The following is a 21,052-nucleotide window of genomic DNA, read 5'->3' on the forward strand; positions in this document are numbered from 1 at the left end:
AACTGAAACCAACAGCACATCAAAAAGATAATACACCATTATCAAATAGGATTTATTCCAGGGATGCAAGAATAGTTCAACATATACAAATCAATGAACGAGATATATCACATCAACAGAATGAAGGACAAAAAACATATGATCATCTCAATAGACACAGGAAGAGCATTTTATAAAATTCACCATACTTTCTTGATAAAAATTCTTAATAACTAGGCATAGAAGGAACATACCTTAAAATAATAAAGGTCATGTGTGACAAACTTATAGCTAATTATCATACTGAATGGCAGAGAGTTAAAAGCCTTTCCTCTAAGAACCAGAACACTGGTTCTGGGTGTCCACTTTTATAGCTCCTTTCCAACATAGTATTGGAAGTCCTAGCCAAAGCAATCAGCCAAGAGAAAGAAATAAAAGGCATTCAGATTGGAAAAGAGGAAGTCACAGTATCCCTATTTTCTGATGATATAATCTTGTATCTAGAAAAAAACTTAAAGATTCCACCAAAAAAGTGTTAGAGTTGATAAAAGAATGTAATGAACTTTCAGGATACAAAGGCAACATACAAAAATCAGTAGCATTTCTAAACACTAATAGTTATCTAGCCAAGAAAGAAATCAAGAAGGCAATCCCATTTACAATAGCTGTAAAAAATATAAAATACCTAGAAGTAAATACAATTAAAGAGGTAAAAGACCTATATAAGGAAAACTACAAAGCACTGTAAAAGAAATTAAAGATAACACAAACAAATGGAAAAAAAAATCCCATGCTCATGGGTGAGAAGAATTAATATCAATAAAATGACAACATTGCCCAAAGCAATCTACAAATTCAATGCAATCCCTATCAAAAATCTGGCTTCACAGAATAGAAAAAAAATCTTATAATCCATAGCAAATCAAAAAAGAGGCAAATTAGCCAAAGTAATCCTAAGCAAAAAGAACAAAGCAGAGGCATCACATTACCTGATTTCAAAATACAAATACAAGGCTATAGTAACAAAAACAGTACAGTATTGGTATAAAAAGAGACATATAGACAAATGGAACAGAACAGAGAAACTAGGAATAAATCCACATATTTATAGCCAACTGATCTTTGACAAAGCTGACAAGAGGCTCTGAGTGGTGAAAGAACACCCTCCTCAGAAAATGGCACTAGGAAAATTGGATAACCACATGCGAAGAATGAAATGAACCCTTTTCTCTCACAATATACAAAAATCAACTCAAAATGGATTAAACACTTAAATATAAGACCCCAAACCATAAAAACACTAGAAGAAAACCTAGGGAAAACTTTCCTGGACATTGGTTTCAGCAAGGAATTTATGACTAATACCTCAAAAGCACAGGCAACAAAAACAAAAATAGACAAAAAGGACTTAAACTAAAAAGCTTCCACATAGCAAAAGAAATAATCAACAGTGAAGATACAACATGTTGAATGAGAGAAAATATTTGCAAACTATTCATCCAACAGGGCACTAATATCCAGAATAGGTAAGAAACTCAAACAACTCAAAAGGACAAAGATAAATGATGCCATTAAAAAGTAGGCAAAGTACACGAATAGACATTTCTCAAAAGACACACAAATACATATATGAAAAAATGGTCAGCATCACTAATCATCAGAGAAATGCAAATCAAAACCACAATGAGCTATCATCCTACCCCAATCAGAATGGCTATTAATAAAACAACAAAATTAACAGATGTTGTTGAGGGTGCAGAGCAAAAAGAACTCATGCTCTGTTGATGAGAATGTAAACTAGTATAGCCACTATTGAAAACACAGAGATTTCACAAAAAATGAAAAACAGAATTACCACTCGACCCAGCAATTCCACTACTGGGTATCTACCCAAAGGAAATGAAATCCACATATCAAAGTGATATCTGCACTTGCATGTTTATTGCAGCACTAGTCACTATAGCAAACACATGGAATCAACCAAAGTGCCCATGAAAAGATGACTGGATAAAGAAAATGTGGTATTCATAGACAATGAAATACTCTTCGGCCATTAAAAAAATACTAAAATCATGTCATTTGCAGCAACATGGATGAAACTGGAGGTCATTATCTTAAGAGAAATAAGCCAGGCACAAAAAGACAAATATTGCATGTTCTCACTTAAAATTTGAACGCATGGAAGTAGAGTAGAAAAATATATAACAGAGGCTTGGAAGGGTGAGCGAGGCAGGACCGCAAGGATAAAGAGAAGCAGGTTAAAGAGTACAAACATACAGTAAGACAGTAGAAATAAATTCAGGCCGGGCGCAGTGGCTCACACCTGTAACCCCAGCACTTTGGGAGGCTGAGGTGGGCAGACCACTTGAGGTCAGGAGTTCGAGACCAGCCTGGCCAACATGGTGAAACCCTGTCTCTACTAAAAATACAAAAATTAGCTGGGCCTGGTAGCATGTGCCTGCAATCCCAGCTACTCAGGAGGCTGAGGCAGAAGAATCACTTGAACCCAGGAGGCAGAGGTTGCAGTAAGTAGAGATCATGCCACTGCACTCCAGCCTGGGCAACGGAGTGAGATGTCGTTTCAAAGAAAGAAAGGAGGAGGAGGAGGGAGCGGGTGGGGAGGAGTGGGGAGGTGGAGGTGGGTAGAGGGAGGAGGAGAAGAAATAAATTTAATGTCTCATAGCAGAGTAAGATGACTATACTTAAAATGTATTCTATTTGAGTAATAGACACCCTAAATATCCTAAGTTGATCACTATTCATTATATACATGTAAAAAATTTCTCATATATTCCATAAATTTGCACAAATGAAAAAAGAGTGACCAGATAAAAAGAAGAGGGTAAAAATCAATCACAGAGACAACTTTAAAGGGAAAAACTGATCAGTGATGTGAAATTCCACAAAGATTAGATAAAATTAGGAATGAAAAATGGCAGTTATAACCGTTTCAGCATAAAGGTAAACATGGATATGCCAATTATAGCAGGTTGAAGACTGAGTGAGGAACTTTTCAGAAAGATTGACCAGGAAAGGAGGAACACAGGACTATCGCTTGAGATATGGGCTGTAAATCTGACAAACACAATATGAGAAAAATACAATAGAATGTCTGTTGTGGGTTGGTCCCAGAAAAAGATATGTTGAAGTTTTAACTCCCGGTACCTGTGAATGTGACTTTATTTGGAAATAGGATCTTTAAGGATGTAATCAAGTTAAAATGTGGTCATACTGGATTACAGTGAACCCTAATCCAACGACTGGTGTCCTTATAAGAAGAGGGACACAAAGATAGAGACAGGGAGAGAACGGACAGGCGCGGTGGCTCACGCCTGTAATCCCAGCGCTTTGGGAGGCTGAGGGGGGCGAATCACGAGGTCAGGAGACTGAGACTATCCTGGCTAACAGGGTGAAACCCCGTCTCTACTAAAAAAATTACAAAAAATTAGCCGGGCGTGGTGGTGGGCACCTGTAGTCCCAGCTACTTGGGAGACTGAGGCAGGAGAATGGCGTGAACCCGGGAGGCAGAGCTTGCAGTGAGCCAAGATCACCCCAATGCACTCCAGCCTGGGCGACAGAGTAAGACTCCGTCTCAAAAAAAAAAAAAAAAGGGAGAGAACACCAAGTAACAAGGGAGGCAGAGATTGGAGTAATGTGTCCACAAGCCAAGGAATACCAAGCATTGCTGGCAACTGCCAGAAGCTAGGAGAGACGCATGGGTCAGATTCTCCCTCACTGCCTCCAGAAGGAGTCAACCCTGCTGACGAAAGAAGAAATTTCTGGCCGGGCGCGGTGGCTCAAGCCTGTAATCCCAGCACTTTGGGAGGCCGAGGCGGGTGGATCACGAGGTCAGGAGATCGAGACCATCCTGGCTAACATGGTGAAACCCCGTCTCTACTAAAAATACAAAAAACTAGCCGGGCGTGGTGGCGGGCGCCTGTAGTCCCAGCTACTCGGAGCCTGAGGCAGGAGAATGGCGTGAACCTGAGAGGCGGAGCTTGCAGTGAGCCGAGATCGCCCCACTGCACTCCAGCCTGGGTGACACAGCGCGAGACTCTGTCTCAAAAAAAAAAAAAGAAGAAATTTCTGTCGCTTAAGCTGCCCAGCTTGTGGCGCATTTTTCTGGCAACTCCAGCAAATTTATACAAGGCCTACAGATAATAATGAAAAAATACAGATCTGATAGAATATTTACAACGTGTATAAACCATGATAACATCAAAGTGTCAAAATAATTGACACAAACATAATAAAGAGATTAATCACTTGGAAAATAACTATCTTCTAATTTAGATACAATAACAATATGAGAATGAAAGCAAAAAAAAAAAGGAAATTGGTAAGAAAAATCAATCAAAATGTAGTACAGCTGTAAAAATCCTGCACCTTAAACCTGGTTCCTTCCATTCGTTGCCATTTTAAAGGTACCACCAGGGAAAGGTGAGCTGGGAGGAGTGGGGAAGATGAAGAAAAGTGGGTTAAAGTGTATAAACATACAGGAAGAAAGAAGGAATAAATTCAATGTTTGATAGCAGAGTAGAATGATAATACTTTAAAATGTATAAATCATTTTATACAGTATTGTTGCAAGTATTATCTAATGACTAGAATCCCTGAATATTTCTCTCTCTTCACAGTAGGAGCCTAAGAGTATTCTATGGCTTGGACTTTTCATATTTATTTGTTAATATGATCAACAAACATTTCTGAGCCCCTACTTGCTATACTCTGAAACACCTGGTTCTCAATACCCTAAGATGTTGTAGTCAAGGCTGGCGGCAAAGGGGAGGTAAGGAAGGGCTGGTTTAACCACATGTTTTTAAAACCTTGTGTAAAAGTTGTTTTAAGTTTTATGTCAGTTGAATCACATAGCCACATATTAAGGGTAGTTATACTTTTAAAACATCTTTCAGGAAGGTAAAGTAAGAAATCCTTTAAAATGTGGTTATGCAACTCATATTTTATTTGTTCTTAAATTCTGATTTTTGAGAACTAGATTTTCTTAAAGAGAGACAAGACTACATTTTACTTAAAATACATCCTTTAAAAGTATTTTATAATTAATTTGAGCAATAGGGTTGCTTCCTCCTATGTGCTTGAAATAAGGGTTATTTTTTTCTCCCTAATTACCCAGATAATGGGTTCCAGCCACCCTTTGATGTGTCATAAAGGCTCACCTGTTTCAGTACAACCTGCTACTTATTATCAAACAATTACAGTTTCCCAAATCCTGAATTTCCAAAGGTGCCATTTATCCAAATCACATGTGCATCCCCTTTGCACCATTTTGAAAAAGAATTTTCCTTGATCAAAATTTTAACCTTGATTACCCCCTGGTGTATCAGCCCTTTTATTATGTAGTTCAAATTAAAATCCAAAGGTCTTCTAGTATACATACCATTAAGGCATTTATTTTAACTGTATTTTAACTATGATATTAGAGTAAGAAAAGGGAGTAATCTTGTGAAAATGAAGATACCTAAGAAATTTGAAAACATCTTGTATCTTTTTATTAGCCTTTTTAGGTTAAAAGCCTTGGACTCTCTCCCTATTAAAATATTGCAGCATTTGCATATACTCTCAGATAATTAATCTCCCAAAAGCCTATTCATTAATCCCAGTTTTCCTTCCCTCAAAAAAGTCTTTCATTTCACTCTTATTTGACTCTTTGAAGGTGATTAATGAGATAACACTACACAAAGTACTTGAACTGTGTTTAGTGCAAGATTGGAAAACTTGTTCCCAGAACACTTTGAACTAAAACAATTAATTTTAATGAAAGCAATGAACTGCAGGGAGATACACAAAGTAAAAACAGAGTAATTGATGGAGATGTGCTTATAAGATGCCAGGGACTGGCTGGGTACAGTGGCTCATGCCTGTAATCCCAGCACTTTGGGAGGTTGAGGCGGGCTGATCACTTGAGGCCAGGAGTTTGAGACCAACCTGACCAACATGGTGAAACCTCATCTCTACTAAAAATACAAAAATTAGCCAGGCATGGTGGTGGGCGCCTATAATCCCAGCTACTCGGAAGGCTGAGGCAAAAGAATCACTTGAACCTAGAAGGCTGAGGTTGCAGTGAGCCAAGATGGCGCCACTGCGCTCCAGCCTGTGTGACAAAGTGAGACTCTGACTGAAAAAAAAAAAAGAAAGATGCCAAGGACTAAGGTAAGACTGGAAAGGATGAAAGAGCAACCCGGAAATTTTGGAAAATAAATCAGTCTTGCTAGCACAGTGATCTCACATACACAACACATAGAAGGTGATAATGCTGTAGAAGGCATTCAGAGTGGGACTGGAAGACTTTGAGGAATATGAGTAAAAGATTCTGGGAGGCAGGAGGAGGGTAGTAGAGTTGCCACATGGAAGGAAATTCAGTGTGGACAAGGCCTAGGAGTGACCTCAGGAGGAAGCCTGACAGGTCCTAGTAACAGCAGGACCACTCAGGGGGCTAAGAGGACATTGTCACAGACCCTGGGAGGTTCTGAGGTTGGGTACAAAATCACTGTGAGAGTTTGGGGAGAATGATCATCTGAGTGGGCCTGATCCTATGTGACATAGGAAATAAGAACCACCCCCCGTGGTCTTTGGGAACACATGGAAGGGTCCAAACTGATCATTAGGCAGAATAGGAAGGTCTGAGACGGACCCATGCTTCTAGCTCCAAGTTAGAGCTGATCAAGTACATGACAGGAGAGCCTCCTAGACCCCTGCTGATGTGTAGACAGAGTAATGATGTCATATGCAGGGGCTGCTGAGGCCAGAGATCTTGAGAGCCCCAACATGTTTAGGGGAATTCTGTCCGACCTTATGTCAATCCATTTGGTGTCTTTGTGAGAAACAGAAAAAGGTGTCCCTTCCCCCAGGTGAACACATGTCTGTTTTAGGATGCACAAATCATGGAGCAGAGCATATGCTAGATTTCAACTCCTACTTGCTCTCATGTCCAGAGCTCTTTTTCAGCCCACAATGTGTCCAACTGCACGTAGAGGCCCTGAATGGATGGAGAAGTAAAATAACTAAATTTTCTCTTGGCTAAAGGATAATGTTTGCCTAGATAGATGAAATGATTTGGAGTGAGCAAGATACTACTTAGTGGAAAGTCTGTACAGATTGTATTTGTAGGTAAAACAGTTATTTTAAGGAATATAAACTAATTACAGCTACAGAGATTATAAGGACTTGACTTTGTCTTTCCAACTCCTATAGAAATTGTTGCATGTATGTGCAACCATGGCACCTTCATCATTCCCCTGTGCATCAGTTTCTGTAAGTGGGGGTTATAATAGTGCTTGCCTTGTGAAGTTGTGGTAAGGATTAAAAATGTTAACACATATAAAGCTTAGAACTGGATCTGGCATTTAGTATTTACTCAATAAGTATTAGCTTGTTTTATTATTTGCATCATTCATATGTTAATGAGAATGTTAAAGCTGGATTGACTATAGAGTCCACCTGGGAAACATTTATGCAGAAAATCATTTTCAATCTGGGCCTTGGAAAATGGATGGAATTTCAATAGGTAGAGATATATCTTCGTGATGAAGCTAGGAAAGTTCTTTTTAGGTGTTTTGAAGCCATTAGGCAAACAATTAGTGAGAGGAAAATATTTGCATTTTATTTGGCACAATATCTCACCAGTTACCTCTAATCCTGCTATATATTCTAACAGGGATCGAAAGCCTCTAGCCTTTCAGTTAAGAAAACCTAATGAACCAGGTTGTTCCCTTATCTCCATACAAATAAAAATATTAGCTTCAAAAAAAAGTAAGAGGTAAGATATTCTAGGGGATCAGGAATAAAGGTGTAAAGTACAGATAACAGTCAAGAATGGTCAGCAGACCTGTTCAGCAGAAACTGAATAAAATGTGTAGGAGAGGGATGAAAAATAAGACTGAAAGCTAAATTGAGGGAATATAATAGGGAGTATGAAATTCATTCTTCTGTCCGGTCAGAAGTGAAAACCAAGAAAGATTTCACTTGCAGTTCTTTGTAATTTGGCTTTGACCTTCTCCCTCTATAGTCTTTTTTTCTCAAAGGTCTTCTAAACTTAAACTTCTAAACAGTGCTTCTAAATTTTAAAGTGCAAATCAATGACTTGAGGCCCTCCCAAAATGCAGATTCCGATATGGTAGTGAAACATTGCAAAATTGTAACTGAGACAGCGAAATAAATCTGACCTAACCAACTCCATCTTGCTTCTAATCTCCAAGCTGTCCTTGTTCATTCCTGGGTAAAGGCCAACCTAACTTTGGCAGGAACTTCATTTATAGTTTACAGTTTAAAACAAAGATGGTAACAGCCCTTTCCCAAGACAGAACCCCTTCTTGTCTGGAGACTAGATTGCCTTTGTGGGACTAACAAATTAGCCAAAAGATTAGAAATTATGGTTTAGGAGTCATGCAGTTGGAGGTTACAAGATTCTGACCCTTCCCAAGTCGCTCCTGGGGATAACATCACTATTGTAAAGCCTAAGATCAGTGCTTGAGATATTTTGCAGACCCTGCACTTGATGGATCAGCTGGCATCACCTAGATCTAACTGGCTCATCTGATCTTGTAGCCCCCACCCAGGAACTGACTCAGCATAAGACAGCTTTGACTCCCTATGATTTCATCTCCAATCTGACCAATCAGCACTCCTGACTCTCTGGCTGCACTCCCCCACCCTCAATGCTTGGGGAGACTGATTTGAGTAATAATAAAACTCCAGTCTCCCACACAGCTGGCTCTGAGTGAATTACTCTTTCTCTATTGCAATTCTCCTGTCTTGATAAATCAGCTCTGTCTAGGCAGCAGGCAAGGTGAACCTGATGGGGTAGTTACAGTAGGTGAGGCCTAGGATTCTACATTTTCAACAAACTTCCAGATGCTACCATACTCCTTCCTGCAGCTCATCCATGGACCACATTTTGAGTACCAAGGGTCTGATCCAGTAACCTCTTCTCATTCTCATCTTGCTCAACAATGCTAGTCCTTGTTGATCTTCCTGAAGCTCTCATCATTGGTTTCTCTGACTCATTATTGGCTTCTGTGATTCTCTCACCTGAATCTTTAAATTTACATTTAAAGACCAATCTTTAGATGTATGCATCAGTTTCCTCTGACGTGTAATGTATTGTCCAGGCAACTGTCAGTGCATTAATCTCTTTAGTCTTTTAAATGAAAATATTGCAAACCATCTTCTTATAAAAGACAGACCTATATCGTTATAGAAAATACCTATTGCCCATTTCATGATGTATCTGGTTTATCTGGAAAATAATCTCCCCTGAGGTTCCCTACCTCACCTGTCCCACCAATCTGCATAGGGATTAGCTACAGTTGATTGGTACATAGGTGGGCCCCTACTAATGCTGTGTTATTGTTAGTCTTTCCCCAGGATTTTGGACTAGACACACACACACAAAAAAAGCAAGTTAGTCTCTCACTCTCTCCAGGAAAAAGAAGTCAAGAGCATATATACATGGAAGCTTTTGGGGATCACATTCTGATACACAGACTAAAGAACAACAACAACAAAAAAAACAGCAGTCAACTGTAAGAGGACTGAGGAGGACACCAGGGGAGCACAGGGAAATAGCTTCAAAATGTGGCACCCTGACAACCTCTTATATCTCCACATGGACCAGGCAGGCAAGGTTAGACAACAGACTGGACTGAGCCTTGGCAGAATGCCCTGTGATTTCTCCAAGTGAAAGGGTAGATAAGCAGCCTGGGGAGGAGCTGCTGTCCTGTGGAAGACTGCCACAAGGCTGCTTCTCTTCCCTCTCCCTAGTTTCAGTTGAATGCAAGACTTTCCACCTTACTCCCACGTAGGTTACAGCTGCAGACCTCAATGTAAGTCTATAAAACTGCGTGGCTGTGGTTTAGAGGTAGATCCTTAACAGCAGAGTGACCCACTCATCCCACCTATCCTCTGGTCTCTTCTGTTCAGTGCTGACTGTGGTGCTATGGGCACAGAGAGCTGGCACCATGATGTCTTGCTTTTGCTGTCTGTATAACTAATAAACCATCTGACTGCATTTGGGCATGCTTACTCCTTACTAGGTAAGTGTCAGGATGTGCAAGCCATCCTGACAGGTGTAGCAGTAATACTTGTGGCCCTATATATTACCTGCCTCCCTGCTGCCTTAGGAACATTTGACTACTTAAAGAGAAGAGAAGGAGAGACTTCACTTCCTGAGTTATCCTCAGCACTCCAGCCCCTTATTCCAGTTTGCTCCAAGAATGCATCCCAGACCTTGAATTCCACCAGATACCCTGGTATCTCTCTAATAAACCTCCCAGTTTCTTTTCTTTTTCCCCTAAGAAAGCCAGCCTGTATCTTTGGCCTTTACAAACAAAAGGTCATCACTCACACACACACACACACACACACACACACACACAAGTATTGTATTCAAGGACAATATCAGTGATTAGAACTACAGTGCCAGAGATTCTAATGCATTTTCTGTTTTTATTAAAATTCTTCCTCTCTTGTGTATTGATTTCTATCTGGCCCTTGACCAAGTATATATAATACAATTAGCCCACATGTATCAATAAAGATAAAGTTTTATGAAAATGTTTTTGGCCAAGTAAAAGAAAATATAATTCTTTTTTACTATTATGAAAGTATAAATTACTCTAATGATTTATTAATAACTCCATAGTATTAACTATATAAATCAACTTTGCTGCTATTTTTAATTTATCTTATAAATATCCTAACTTGCATTTGTATTAGTTACATTTATAAGAATATATGATGGAATCACACATATTTATGCCAAGTACTTATCACTCAGAACAGCGCAAGTAAGATTAGAGTTTGATCTACTTTTTTTTTTTTTTTTTTTTTGAGACGGAGTCTCGCTCTGTGGCCCGGGCTGGAGTGCAGTGGCCGGATCTCAGCTCACTGCAAGCTCCGCCTCCCGGGTTTACGCCATTCTCCTGCCTCAGCCTCCGCAGTAGCTGGGACTACAGGTGTGCACCACCACGCCCACCTGATTTTTGTATTTTTAGTAGAAACGAGGTTTCACCATGTTGGGGAGGTTGGTCTCGATTTCTTGACCTCGTGATCCGCCTGCCTCGGCCTCCTAAAGTGCTGGGATTACAGGCGTGAGGCACCGTGCCTGGCCGAGTTTGATCTACTTTTAACATTCTTTGAGTTTAGGTGTGCCTAATACCTAGTATGATCATATAAATTAGCATACAGGTGCTTATGAGTCATTAGTCTTAGCTTAGGATGTTAATCAATTGGCCTCATTTTCTCTTTGGACGAGCTGAGTTTTCTTTGATCAGGGTCATAGACTACAAACCAACGAGTCAGGTTCAGAAGGCAGAACCTTAGGCATTGTGGAATTTTACCAAAAACGGTAAATAAATTGGTGCAAATTCATCATCACAATTGGAAAACTGAAAGAGCAAGCAGTAGGGCCACTGCTATTATAATAATGGGTGGTGGCTCACGCCTGTAGTCCCATCACTTTGGGAGGTCAAGGGGGTCAGATTGCTTGAACCCAGGCGTTGGAGACCAGCCTGGGCAACATGGTGAAACCCTGTCTCCACCAAAAAAATATATATACCCTTCCCCTACCTCCCCCCAAAAATTAGACGGGCATGGTGGTGGGTTCCTGTAGTCCCAGCTGCTCGGGAGGCTGCAGTGGGAGGATCACTTGAGCCCGGGAGGTTGAGACTAGTCTGGGCAACATGGCGAAAGACCATCTCTACAAAAAAAGATTTTAAAAAATAGCCGGCGTGGTGACGCGCATCGGTAATTCCAGCTACTCAGGTGGACCCGGGAGGCAGAGGGTGCAGCGAGTTGAGATCGCGCCACTGCACTCCAGCTCCGGTGCCTTCCAGTCTGGGCAACAGAGCGAGACTCCATCTCAAAGAAAGGAAGGGGAAGGGGAAGGGGGATTGATTTTACAATTTCCTGTAAGAAATGAATGGTTCTAATGTGATATTGATGAAGTATCATCTTTAAGAAAGTGTACAGATTGTGAGTGACACACGTGGCTGCTTATGGTACTCCTGAGATGCAAGTAGGTGATGACATAATGATAACCAGTCACAATTTGCAGTAGTCCCTTACAAAAAGTCCAAATTTGTTTGAAAATACAGTAACTTTTACTAGTCGAAGTTAAACATTAAACATCTTCTAGTCATTGCTTTAACATGATTTATTAGAGTTACCATAATATAATTTATTGAAAGAAGGGCTAGATTTATAAAATGTTTTCTGGTGATGAGCCAATTATGGCAATTATTTTAATTATATATTTATAATAAAAATGCATGACTGTAAGATTAAATTTTAAACCAAATCATAATTTATATTTTAAAATAGCTTTAAAATACTTGCACATAACACATCTCGTGGTTAGTAACCTTCTCCAGCTACATTTAAAAGTATTTCCGAAATTACAACATTTTTTCCTAAAGGTTTACTTTTTCCCCACAGCATAACTATGTAAATTAACGTGAGCCCATTATATCAAAGGTGTTTATGTGTGTCACATATGCATTTAATTTTAATATCTTTATTTAAGGCACGAATATCCCCAAGCAAGCACAGTATGCAATGAGAAGTCCTGTGGAGTCCTGTAAGTACTTTGATGAGGAAGGCAGGATTTATGTAAGATTCGCGAGCTTGAAGAAAGACTCTACAATTGATAAAACTAAGTCAGACCGAACTGGTTCATTTTCAAGTAAAATAGCTTGCAAGACAAAAAGACCGCCTCAAAGTCGCTGCCCTTGGGGCTCTCCCACTTGCTTTACAGGCTAGGAACGGAGAATGACGGGAACCCGAGAGCGGCCGGCGCGGACGCCGAGGCAACACTACTTGGGGCACCCGGTATTCCCCGTTAGCTCCCGGCCTCCTTTGCTCTCGCGCCTCCAGGGGCTCAGGCACTGCTCCGGGAGCGCGGAATGTTGAGGAAGACGGCGGAACTTCAGTAGGGAGACCTATCTGGGAAACGTTTTCAGGACACGCGGTGGGGAAAGCAACTAGCCTCCGGCGGGGCAGGGCGGGGTGGCCTTACCTGCAGAACCACCGGCCACGATCTGCCGAGAAGCCTCGCGCACTAAGCCGACTTCAGGCTTGGCGGACATCTTCGCCCGGAGGAGGACGAGGGAGTGGGCTGAGATGCGTGGGCGAGCTCGCCGCCTGCACAGCCTACGAATCCAGAGAGCCCCGGCTGGGCTGGTCCTCGGGCGGGTTGGCTCCCTGTGGGGCAGCAATCCGGCGACTGCTGGAAAGCGAGGGTTCGAGGCGCAGATTCGTCGCGCGATCTCCCGCGAGTCGGAACCTGTCAGCAGTGCTCTTGCAGAGGCGCCCTCGGCTGCGAAAATGTCCCTGGAAATAAGACTCGGGGATGGGGTTGGGTTGGCTCTTCGCAACGGGTCAGGCTTTGTCTCCTAGATTGGCGCCCACGCCCTTCTCTATCAGGAGCCTCCGGCAGAGTTTGTCAAACTGGACGCGCTGCCTCTGATAACTCAAGTGAAATGACCCAGGCCTGGAGCGCCAACTGCAAAGCTGGGACGACCGTTGCACCTCCTGGCATGCCAGAGCACAGTAAGGTTCAAAAGAAGGGACAAGTGAATAAATTCCTCAGTTAGTTATCCTGTAATTGTGGTCTGTAGCAGCTAAGTCAAAGCAAATCCAATTTACACTTACCTTACAATAGAGCTAAGGTAGTACTTTACCAAAAATGGTTTTGATTTAAGGTAAAAATCATACCTCATCAACTTGAGTTTTATTTACCTAAGGACCAAAAGAAGAAAAAGCCTGCTTATAAAGTTTCTTCTATACCCAGATCAGTGGTTCTTAAAAGTGGTTTTAGTACCCACAGCAGTAGCATAATTTGTGAATTTGTTAGGAAGTCAAATTGGTGGGCCCCACCCCGACCTAAACTGAATCAGAATCTCTGGGGATAGGGCCCAGAAACAAGTTCTCTGTTGGTTGTCATGAACGTTAAAGGTTGTGAACCACTGACCTAAACAATTGAGGAACATTAAGGAACTTACAGTGTATTCTCTCTATAAAAGGTTTGGTTATTCGTACTAGCCCCTTAGGATAGTTACCAAAACAAAACTACTAATTTATACTCTTTTTAAACTACAAGTTGCCTATTTTATGTAGGAGAGATGTAAGATTGTGAAATTCTCCAAAAATACCTGCCACACCCCTAACAGACAGGAGATGATAAGAGTAAAACAGAGAACTGGGAGGCTTTAGAAGCCCTATTGTAATATTTCTTAAAACACATTATTTAATGCTAAACATATTTAGTGTGAGCCATATAAAAATTGCCATTTTTGGAGGTCAAAAACCGTTGAATATCAGCAATTAGTGTAGTTCAATTTATGTGATTTCTAATGTACCAAGTGCAATAATTTGGTTTCATACTTGATTTTTTTATTTCTTAGGCTGAGTCATTAAAAGTTGATCAGTGATATCTGGCAAAATTATTTAAAGTGCTTGAGGAATTGGGGAGACTTGCTGCTTATGTGATCAGATACACAAAAATGAAATTTTTCATTTCATTAAATATTTGATTAAAACTGCTAAGTTTGAAAATGTTTACCAAGAAATAGTTTGCAGAAATTTTGCTAACTTGATAGAATAAAGGCTTTTGAGCAATATCTTTCAGACTTTTACTAATTAAATATGGAATCTTGAGTGCAATATAGAATCACTTATTCAACAAATATTGAGAACCTGTTATATATTAGGCATAGAAACAGAATTTCAGAGCTCATAGAAAATGTTTTCCTCATTTTTCAAAGCAGGAATTTAGTTTTCCAAGATCACTCGGGAGTAATAGTATAGCTGGGATTCCATCGCAGGATTCCTTCTTTTGATAGCAGTAGATTGTAGATTTAAATATTAACCACAGGCTAAACAAACTACAGTCTGTCACACAAATAGCCCCACAAATTAATTCCATTTTTTTAAAGTTTTTAAAAATTTGGTCACAACTATTAAACCTCAATGCACACACTGAACCAAATTCTACACTGAGAGCTCACTAAGTGTTAGCACTTGCCTAGATACTGACAATATCACTACAAATCCCTCCCCCATGGCACTTACAGTCTAATGGAGGAGATCCACCTTGTAAGTAAATTTTTGCCTTCCCTACATTATTCAGGAAATGCAATAATACTTTCAGGTCAAGATTTAAAGACAACCTTTTGACATAATTATTTCCATGAGTGTCTTCCCCTCTGAAGATCTTATCCAGGGTAGGTGGGAGCAAGCTTGTATCTCACTAAAACCCAATCTCTAAAAAGCCCTATGGATTCAGTTAGAGAACTCCCAGTTATCCTTGTTAAAAAGTTACTTCCTCTTTTTAACCTCTCTGGACTAGAAGAAATATCTTTGAGTGAAAAAAGCAAGACTTGATATCACATATAATCCAGTCCTATACTTCTAGACTACTAGAGGATATGGGGCCTAGGCATGAGAACATTCTAGAGGTTGGGAGTCAACAAGAGTGAAGACAGAGCCAACGAGTACTCACTGTGCTAAACACTCTGCTAAACGCTCTGATAATAGAATGTAATTCTCATCTGCAGCTAAATTTGCTCATGGCCAATACTGGAATGCTGGAAGATTTAGTGCTGGGAAAAAATGGTAATATTTACTTGACCTATTTCAGATTCCCTAGCCTCTATCACGTTGTTCTATTATTATTTTGAATAATGATGTGATATCCTAATGGGGCAAAACTGCTAAAGTATGAAGATTATATTTTTTAAATTATTGATTTATTTAGCTGATCTTGGTTGATAATTACATGATTAAATTATTGACTTCCCTATCATTTGTCAAGTGGCTAAAAAAACCGTTCAGGAACATTACTGGGAATCTAGGAGTTAATAAAACCTCTAAGCCGTCAATATGCAGAAATCCATTTAGAACTAATGTTAGAACCAATTTTTTAAAGGGTGGATATCTGATTTCTTGTTTCATATCAGATTAGAAAGAACATATTAAAAGATAATTGGGTTGTTTGGGGAGAATAGGGGAGGTTCTAGAAAAGTAAAGAGCAATCTGCTACCTTCAGGCCGTATTCAGCCTATCTAGTCAATTGTAATCACAACGTTCATTGACTTTACCTTCTCCCAGGCACTGGGCTAATAAGCATTTTGTAATCCATTATCTCATTCCTGTTTTACAAAGGAGGGAACTGGCACTGAGATTAAGTAACTTCCCCAAAATAACACAGTATTCGGCTGAGGTATTAATTTGAACCTAAGTATAATTTAGGAGCCCTCTATTTGGTATGCTATGGGTTTTTTTTGTTTTGTTTTAATTTTTAAAATAATCTTTTGTAGAGACAAGTTCTTTCTGTGTTGCCCAGGCTGATCTGGAACTGCTGGGCTCAAGCAATTTTCCCATATATGCCTCCCAAGGTGCTGGGATTACAGGTGTGAGTCACACCAGGCCCAGCCACGCTATGTTTATTATTAGACATATGACATTAGGCTATATTTATTATGTTTATGATTAGGCTATATTATTAAGCTACTATTTTTGGGGGTTTGTTGTTGTTGCTGTTATTGTTGTTTTGTGAAATGGAGTCTCATCCTGTTGCCCAGGCTGGAGTTCTATGGCGCTGTCTCAGTTCACTTTAACCTCTGCCTCCCGGGTTCAAGCGATTCTCTTCAGGCCCCTGAGTACATGGGATTACAGGTGCACACCACAACGCCTGGCTAATTTTTGTGTTTTTAGTACAGAAGGAGTTTCACCATGTTGGTCAAGCTGGTTTCAAACTCCTGGCCTCAAGTTATCCACCAGCCTCAGCCTCCCAAAATGCTGGGATTGCAGGCATGAGACACCAGGCCCAGGCTCGGCTTGTTGTTATTTTAAAACAACAACAACAACAACAAAAAAAAAACAACAACAAAATCTAATAGTGATGGCATCTCACCAAGCTGCCTAGGCTAATCATGAACTCCTGAACTCAAGCTATCCTCCCAAATTGACCTTCCAAATGTTGGGTCTGAGCCCCGGCCAGCATGAATTTTCTAAGTCAGACCAAAGAACTGTTGACAGATAACTTTTTGTTGAGGGAGGCTGTTCTGTGCATTGTTGGATATTTAGCAGCATCCCTGACCTCAATCCAATAGATGCCAGTAGCAACTCGCTCCTGATTATGATAACCAAAAATGTCTCCAAACATTGCCAAGTGTTCCAAAGGTCACTTCTCTGGTATCATTTAACTTTCCAGCAACATTTAAAAAGAAAAGAAAAGAAAAGAAAAAAACCTGACCACCCTTTGTTTAAAAACTTTCTTTTCTGATTGTGTCAAAATCAAAGGGCTGGGCACGGTGGCTCACATCTGTAATCCCAGCACTTTGGGAGGCCGAGACAGGTGGATCACCTGAGGTCTGGAGTTCCAGACCAGCCTGACCAACATGGAGAAACCCCGTCCCTACTAAAAATACAAAATTAGCCAGGTGTGATGGCGCATGCCTGTAATCCCAGCTACTCCGGAGGCTGAGGCAGGAGAATTGCTCGAACCTGGGAGGCAGAGGTTGTGGTGAGTCGAGATCGTGCCATTGCACTCCAGCCTGAACAACAAGAGCAAACCTCTTGTCTCAAAACAACAACAACAACAACAACAACAACAACAACTTCCTTCTCTTGGCTTCTGTGATACCTCACTTTCCTGGATTTCTTACTCCTGTGTGGTCTGATCTTGTTTTTTTCTGTTTTCCTCCTCCTATACCTAATCTCTATTGGAGTGCTCCAGAGGTTGGGTATGTACTCTCTTCTTTTGTTTATCCAGATTCTCTTCTCAGGGAATCTCATCCAGGGCCTTAGTTAAAAGTAATTTTTATACACTGATGACTCCCCCATTCTTATTTCCAGCCATGGAAATAACCAACATCCCTGAATCTCCAGAATTATATATACAATTATTTATGTTACATCTTTACTTGGGTATCAAAAAAAAAAAGATAGTTTGCGCAAGCGCAATGGCTTCCCACCCCATGCAGCAGAAGGATCCCTTGAGGAAAAGAGTTCAAGGCTGCAGTGAACTATGACTATTATAGCACCACTGCACTCTAGCCTGGCAACAGAGAGACCTTGTCTCTAAAAAAAAAAGAAAAGAGGCTGGGCGCTGTGGCTCACACCTGTAATCCCAGCATTTTGGGAGGCCGTAGGCAGGCAGATCACGAGGTCAGGAGATCAAGACACGGTATAAACCCCGTCTCTACTAAAAATACAAAAAATTAGTCGGGGGTGGTGGCGGGTGCCCATAGTCCCAGTACTTGGGGCTGAGGCAGGAGAATGACATGAACCTGGGAGGCAGAGCTTGCAGTGAGCGCCACTGCACTCCAGCCTGGGCAACAGAGCTAGACTCTTTCTCAAAAAATAAAAAGGAAAAGAAAAAGAGATAGCTTAAGTTTAACAGAACTTTTGATGCTGAACCCCAAACCCTTTTTTCCCCATATATTTCCTATTTCTGAAAATGGCATCACTATCCATCAAATAGTTCTAGCCAAAAACCTAGTACTCATGCCTGATTTTCTTCTCTCCACATCTAGCCCAACAGTATACCCTGTAAACTTTACCTTCAAATATATCCTGATTTTGTTCACTTCTATCTCCATCGCAACCACCTTTGTTCCAGCCATAATATTTTTCACCTGGACTAGTGGAATTATTTCCTAATTATTCTCCTGGCCCTTATAGTCCCCACTCAGTATTCAGCGTTTTGTTTTTTTTCTTTTTTGAGACGGAGTCTCGCTCTGTCCCCCAGGCTGGAGTGCAGTGGTGCAAACGTGGCTCACTGCAACTTCTGCCTCAGGTTCAAGCGATTCTCCCCAGTAGCTGGGATTATAGGCACCCACTACCACACCCGGCTAATTTTTGTATTTTTAGTAGAGATGGGGTTTCACCAAGTTGGCCAGGCTGGTCTTGTACTCCTGACCTCAAGTGATCCACCCGTCTCAGCCTCCTGAAGTGCTGGGATTACAGGCATAAGCCATCATGCCCAGCCAGTAATCAGCATATTTTTTAACATGTAGTAGATTATGACAGTACCTTGTTTAAAAATCCTCCAAAGGGCATAGTAGCTCATCCCAGCACTTTGGGAGGCCAAGTAGGGGCAGATCGTTTGAGCCCAGAAGTTCAACACTAGCCTAGGCAACATTGTGAAACCCTGTCTTTACAAACAAACAACAACAAAAATCCTCCAAAGGCCTTCAGTTGCCCTAAAAACCAAATCAAACTTATAACGGTCCTTTCAGGGCTCTGTATGAACGGCTCATTTCTATGTCTTTATCTCATACTATTTTGCCTCTGATCCAAACACAATGGTTTTCTTTCTGAATTTGAATATTTCAACCTCGTTCTGCCTCATGGATTTTGCATTTGATGTTTATTTGCCAGGAATATTCTTCTCTTGGCCCTTCCCATGACTAATTTCTTCTTTTTTGTTGTTTTTGTTTGTTTTTTGAGATGGAGTCTCACTCTGTCCCGCAGGCTGGAGTGCAGTGGCATGATCTCGCTCACTGCAACCTCTGCCTCCTGGGCTCAAGCAATTCTGCCTCAGCCTCCCAAGTAGCTAGGATTACAGGCATATGCCATGATGCCCGGCTAATTTTTGTATTTTTACTAGAGACGGGGTTTCACCATGTTGGCCAGGCTGGTCTCAAACTCCTGACCTCAGGTGATCCACCAGCCTCGGCCTCCCAAAGTGCTAGGATTACAGGCATGAGCCACCATGACCAGCTGGTTTCTTCTTATCAGAAAGGTCTCAATGTCATTATAGTGGATGATGTTGGTGCCCCATCCAGATCCCTTTACCAAGCTGGCCTGCCCATACCAGCTGCTATGAGTATTAATGGCTATGGACTCATAGTTAATTTATTTTCTAGAGAAATATCCTCTATTAGTGTGTTTTCACACCACTGATAAAGGCATACCCAAGACTGGATAATTTATAAAGAAAAAGAGGTTTAATGGACTCACAGTTCCACATGGCTGGGAGGGCTCATAATCATCTCAGAAAGTGAAAGGCATGTTTCACGTGGAGGCAGACAAGAGAAGAACATGACAGCAAAGCGAAAGGGGTTTCCCCTTATAAAACCATCCGATCTCATGAGACTTATTCACTACCATGAGAATGGCATGGAGTGGGGGAACTGCCCCCATGATTCAGTTATCTGCCAGTGGGTCCCTCCCACAACATGAGGGAATTATGGAGCTAGAATTCAAGATGAGATTTGGGTGGGGACACAGCCAAACCATATCATGCCCTCAGCTAAAGAGAAGCTTGGGAAGTCACACACATCACTACCTTACCTGGGAGGTTACATATGTCATCATTTCCCACTTCACCATGCTGGAGGCAACCCCATAGCCAATGACTGACTGAAATAAAAAGGGGAACAAAATGCTGACCTCCTTGCCTTAAGATGGGACCAATACAGTAGCCCCCCGCCCCCACCAACCTTACCTGCTGGGAGGAATACATTTCAAGACCACCAGTAGATGCCTGAAACAGCTAATAGTACTTTTTTTTCCTATACATATATATCTATGATAAAATGTAATTTTTAAATTGGGTAAAGTAAGGCTGGGCGTGGTGGCTCAAGCTTGTAATCTAAGCACTTTGGGAGGCCAAGGCAGGTGGACCACCTGAGGTCAGGAATTCGAGACCAGCCTGGCCAACATGGTGAAACCCCATCTCTACTGAAAATACAAAATTAGCTGGGCACGGTGGCACATGCCTGTAATCCCAGCTACTTGGGAGGCTGAGACAGGAGAATTGCTTGAACCTGGGAGGCGGAGGTTGCAGTGAGCTGGGATCGCACCATTGCACTCCAGCCTAGGCAACAAGAGTGAAACTCCATCTCAAAAAAAAAAAAAAAAAAAAAAATTGGGCACAGGAGCACAGTAAGATATTAACAAAAATCATAAAAATAAAGCAGTTACAACCATATACTGTAATAAAACATGTGAATGTGGCTTCTTTCTCTCTCAAAATATCTTACTGTACTGTACTCAACCTTCTTCTTGTGACGATGTGAAATGATAAAATGCCTACATGATAAGATGA

At 41.0% G+C, this 21,052-nt stretch overlaps 1 protein-coding gene across 2 annotated transcripts in view; it reads right to left on the bottom strand.

Moving 5' to 3' along the window:
• The window catches only part of SLC25A21 (solute carrier family 25 member 21), a 507,705-nt gene extending 493,096 nt beyond the window's left edge, over positions 1-14,609 (bottom strand). For both annotated transcript variants that reach the window (XM_025391998.1, XM_025391997.1), the window contains exon 1: positions 13,013-14,609. In XM_025391998.1, the coding sequence (XP_025247783.1) occupies positions 13,013-13,082 (70 nt within the window). In that variant the 5' untranslated portion in view covers positions 13,083-14,609. The remainder of the gene's footprint in view (positions 1-13,012) is intronic.
• Between the last annotated feature and the right edge of the window lie 6,443 nt (positions 14,610-21,052).

Source organism: Theropithecus gelada, chromosome 7b (genome assembly GCF_003255815.1).
Source record: "Theropithecus gelada isolate Dixy chromosome 7b, Tgel_1.0, whole genome shotgun sequence".
Classification (NCBI taxonomy): Eukaryota; Metazoa; Chordata; class Mammalia; order Primates; family Cercopithecidae; genus Theropithecus; species Theropithecus gelada.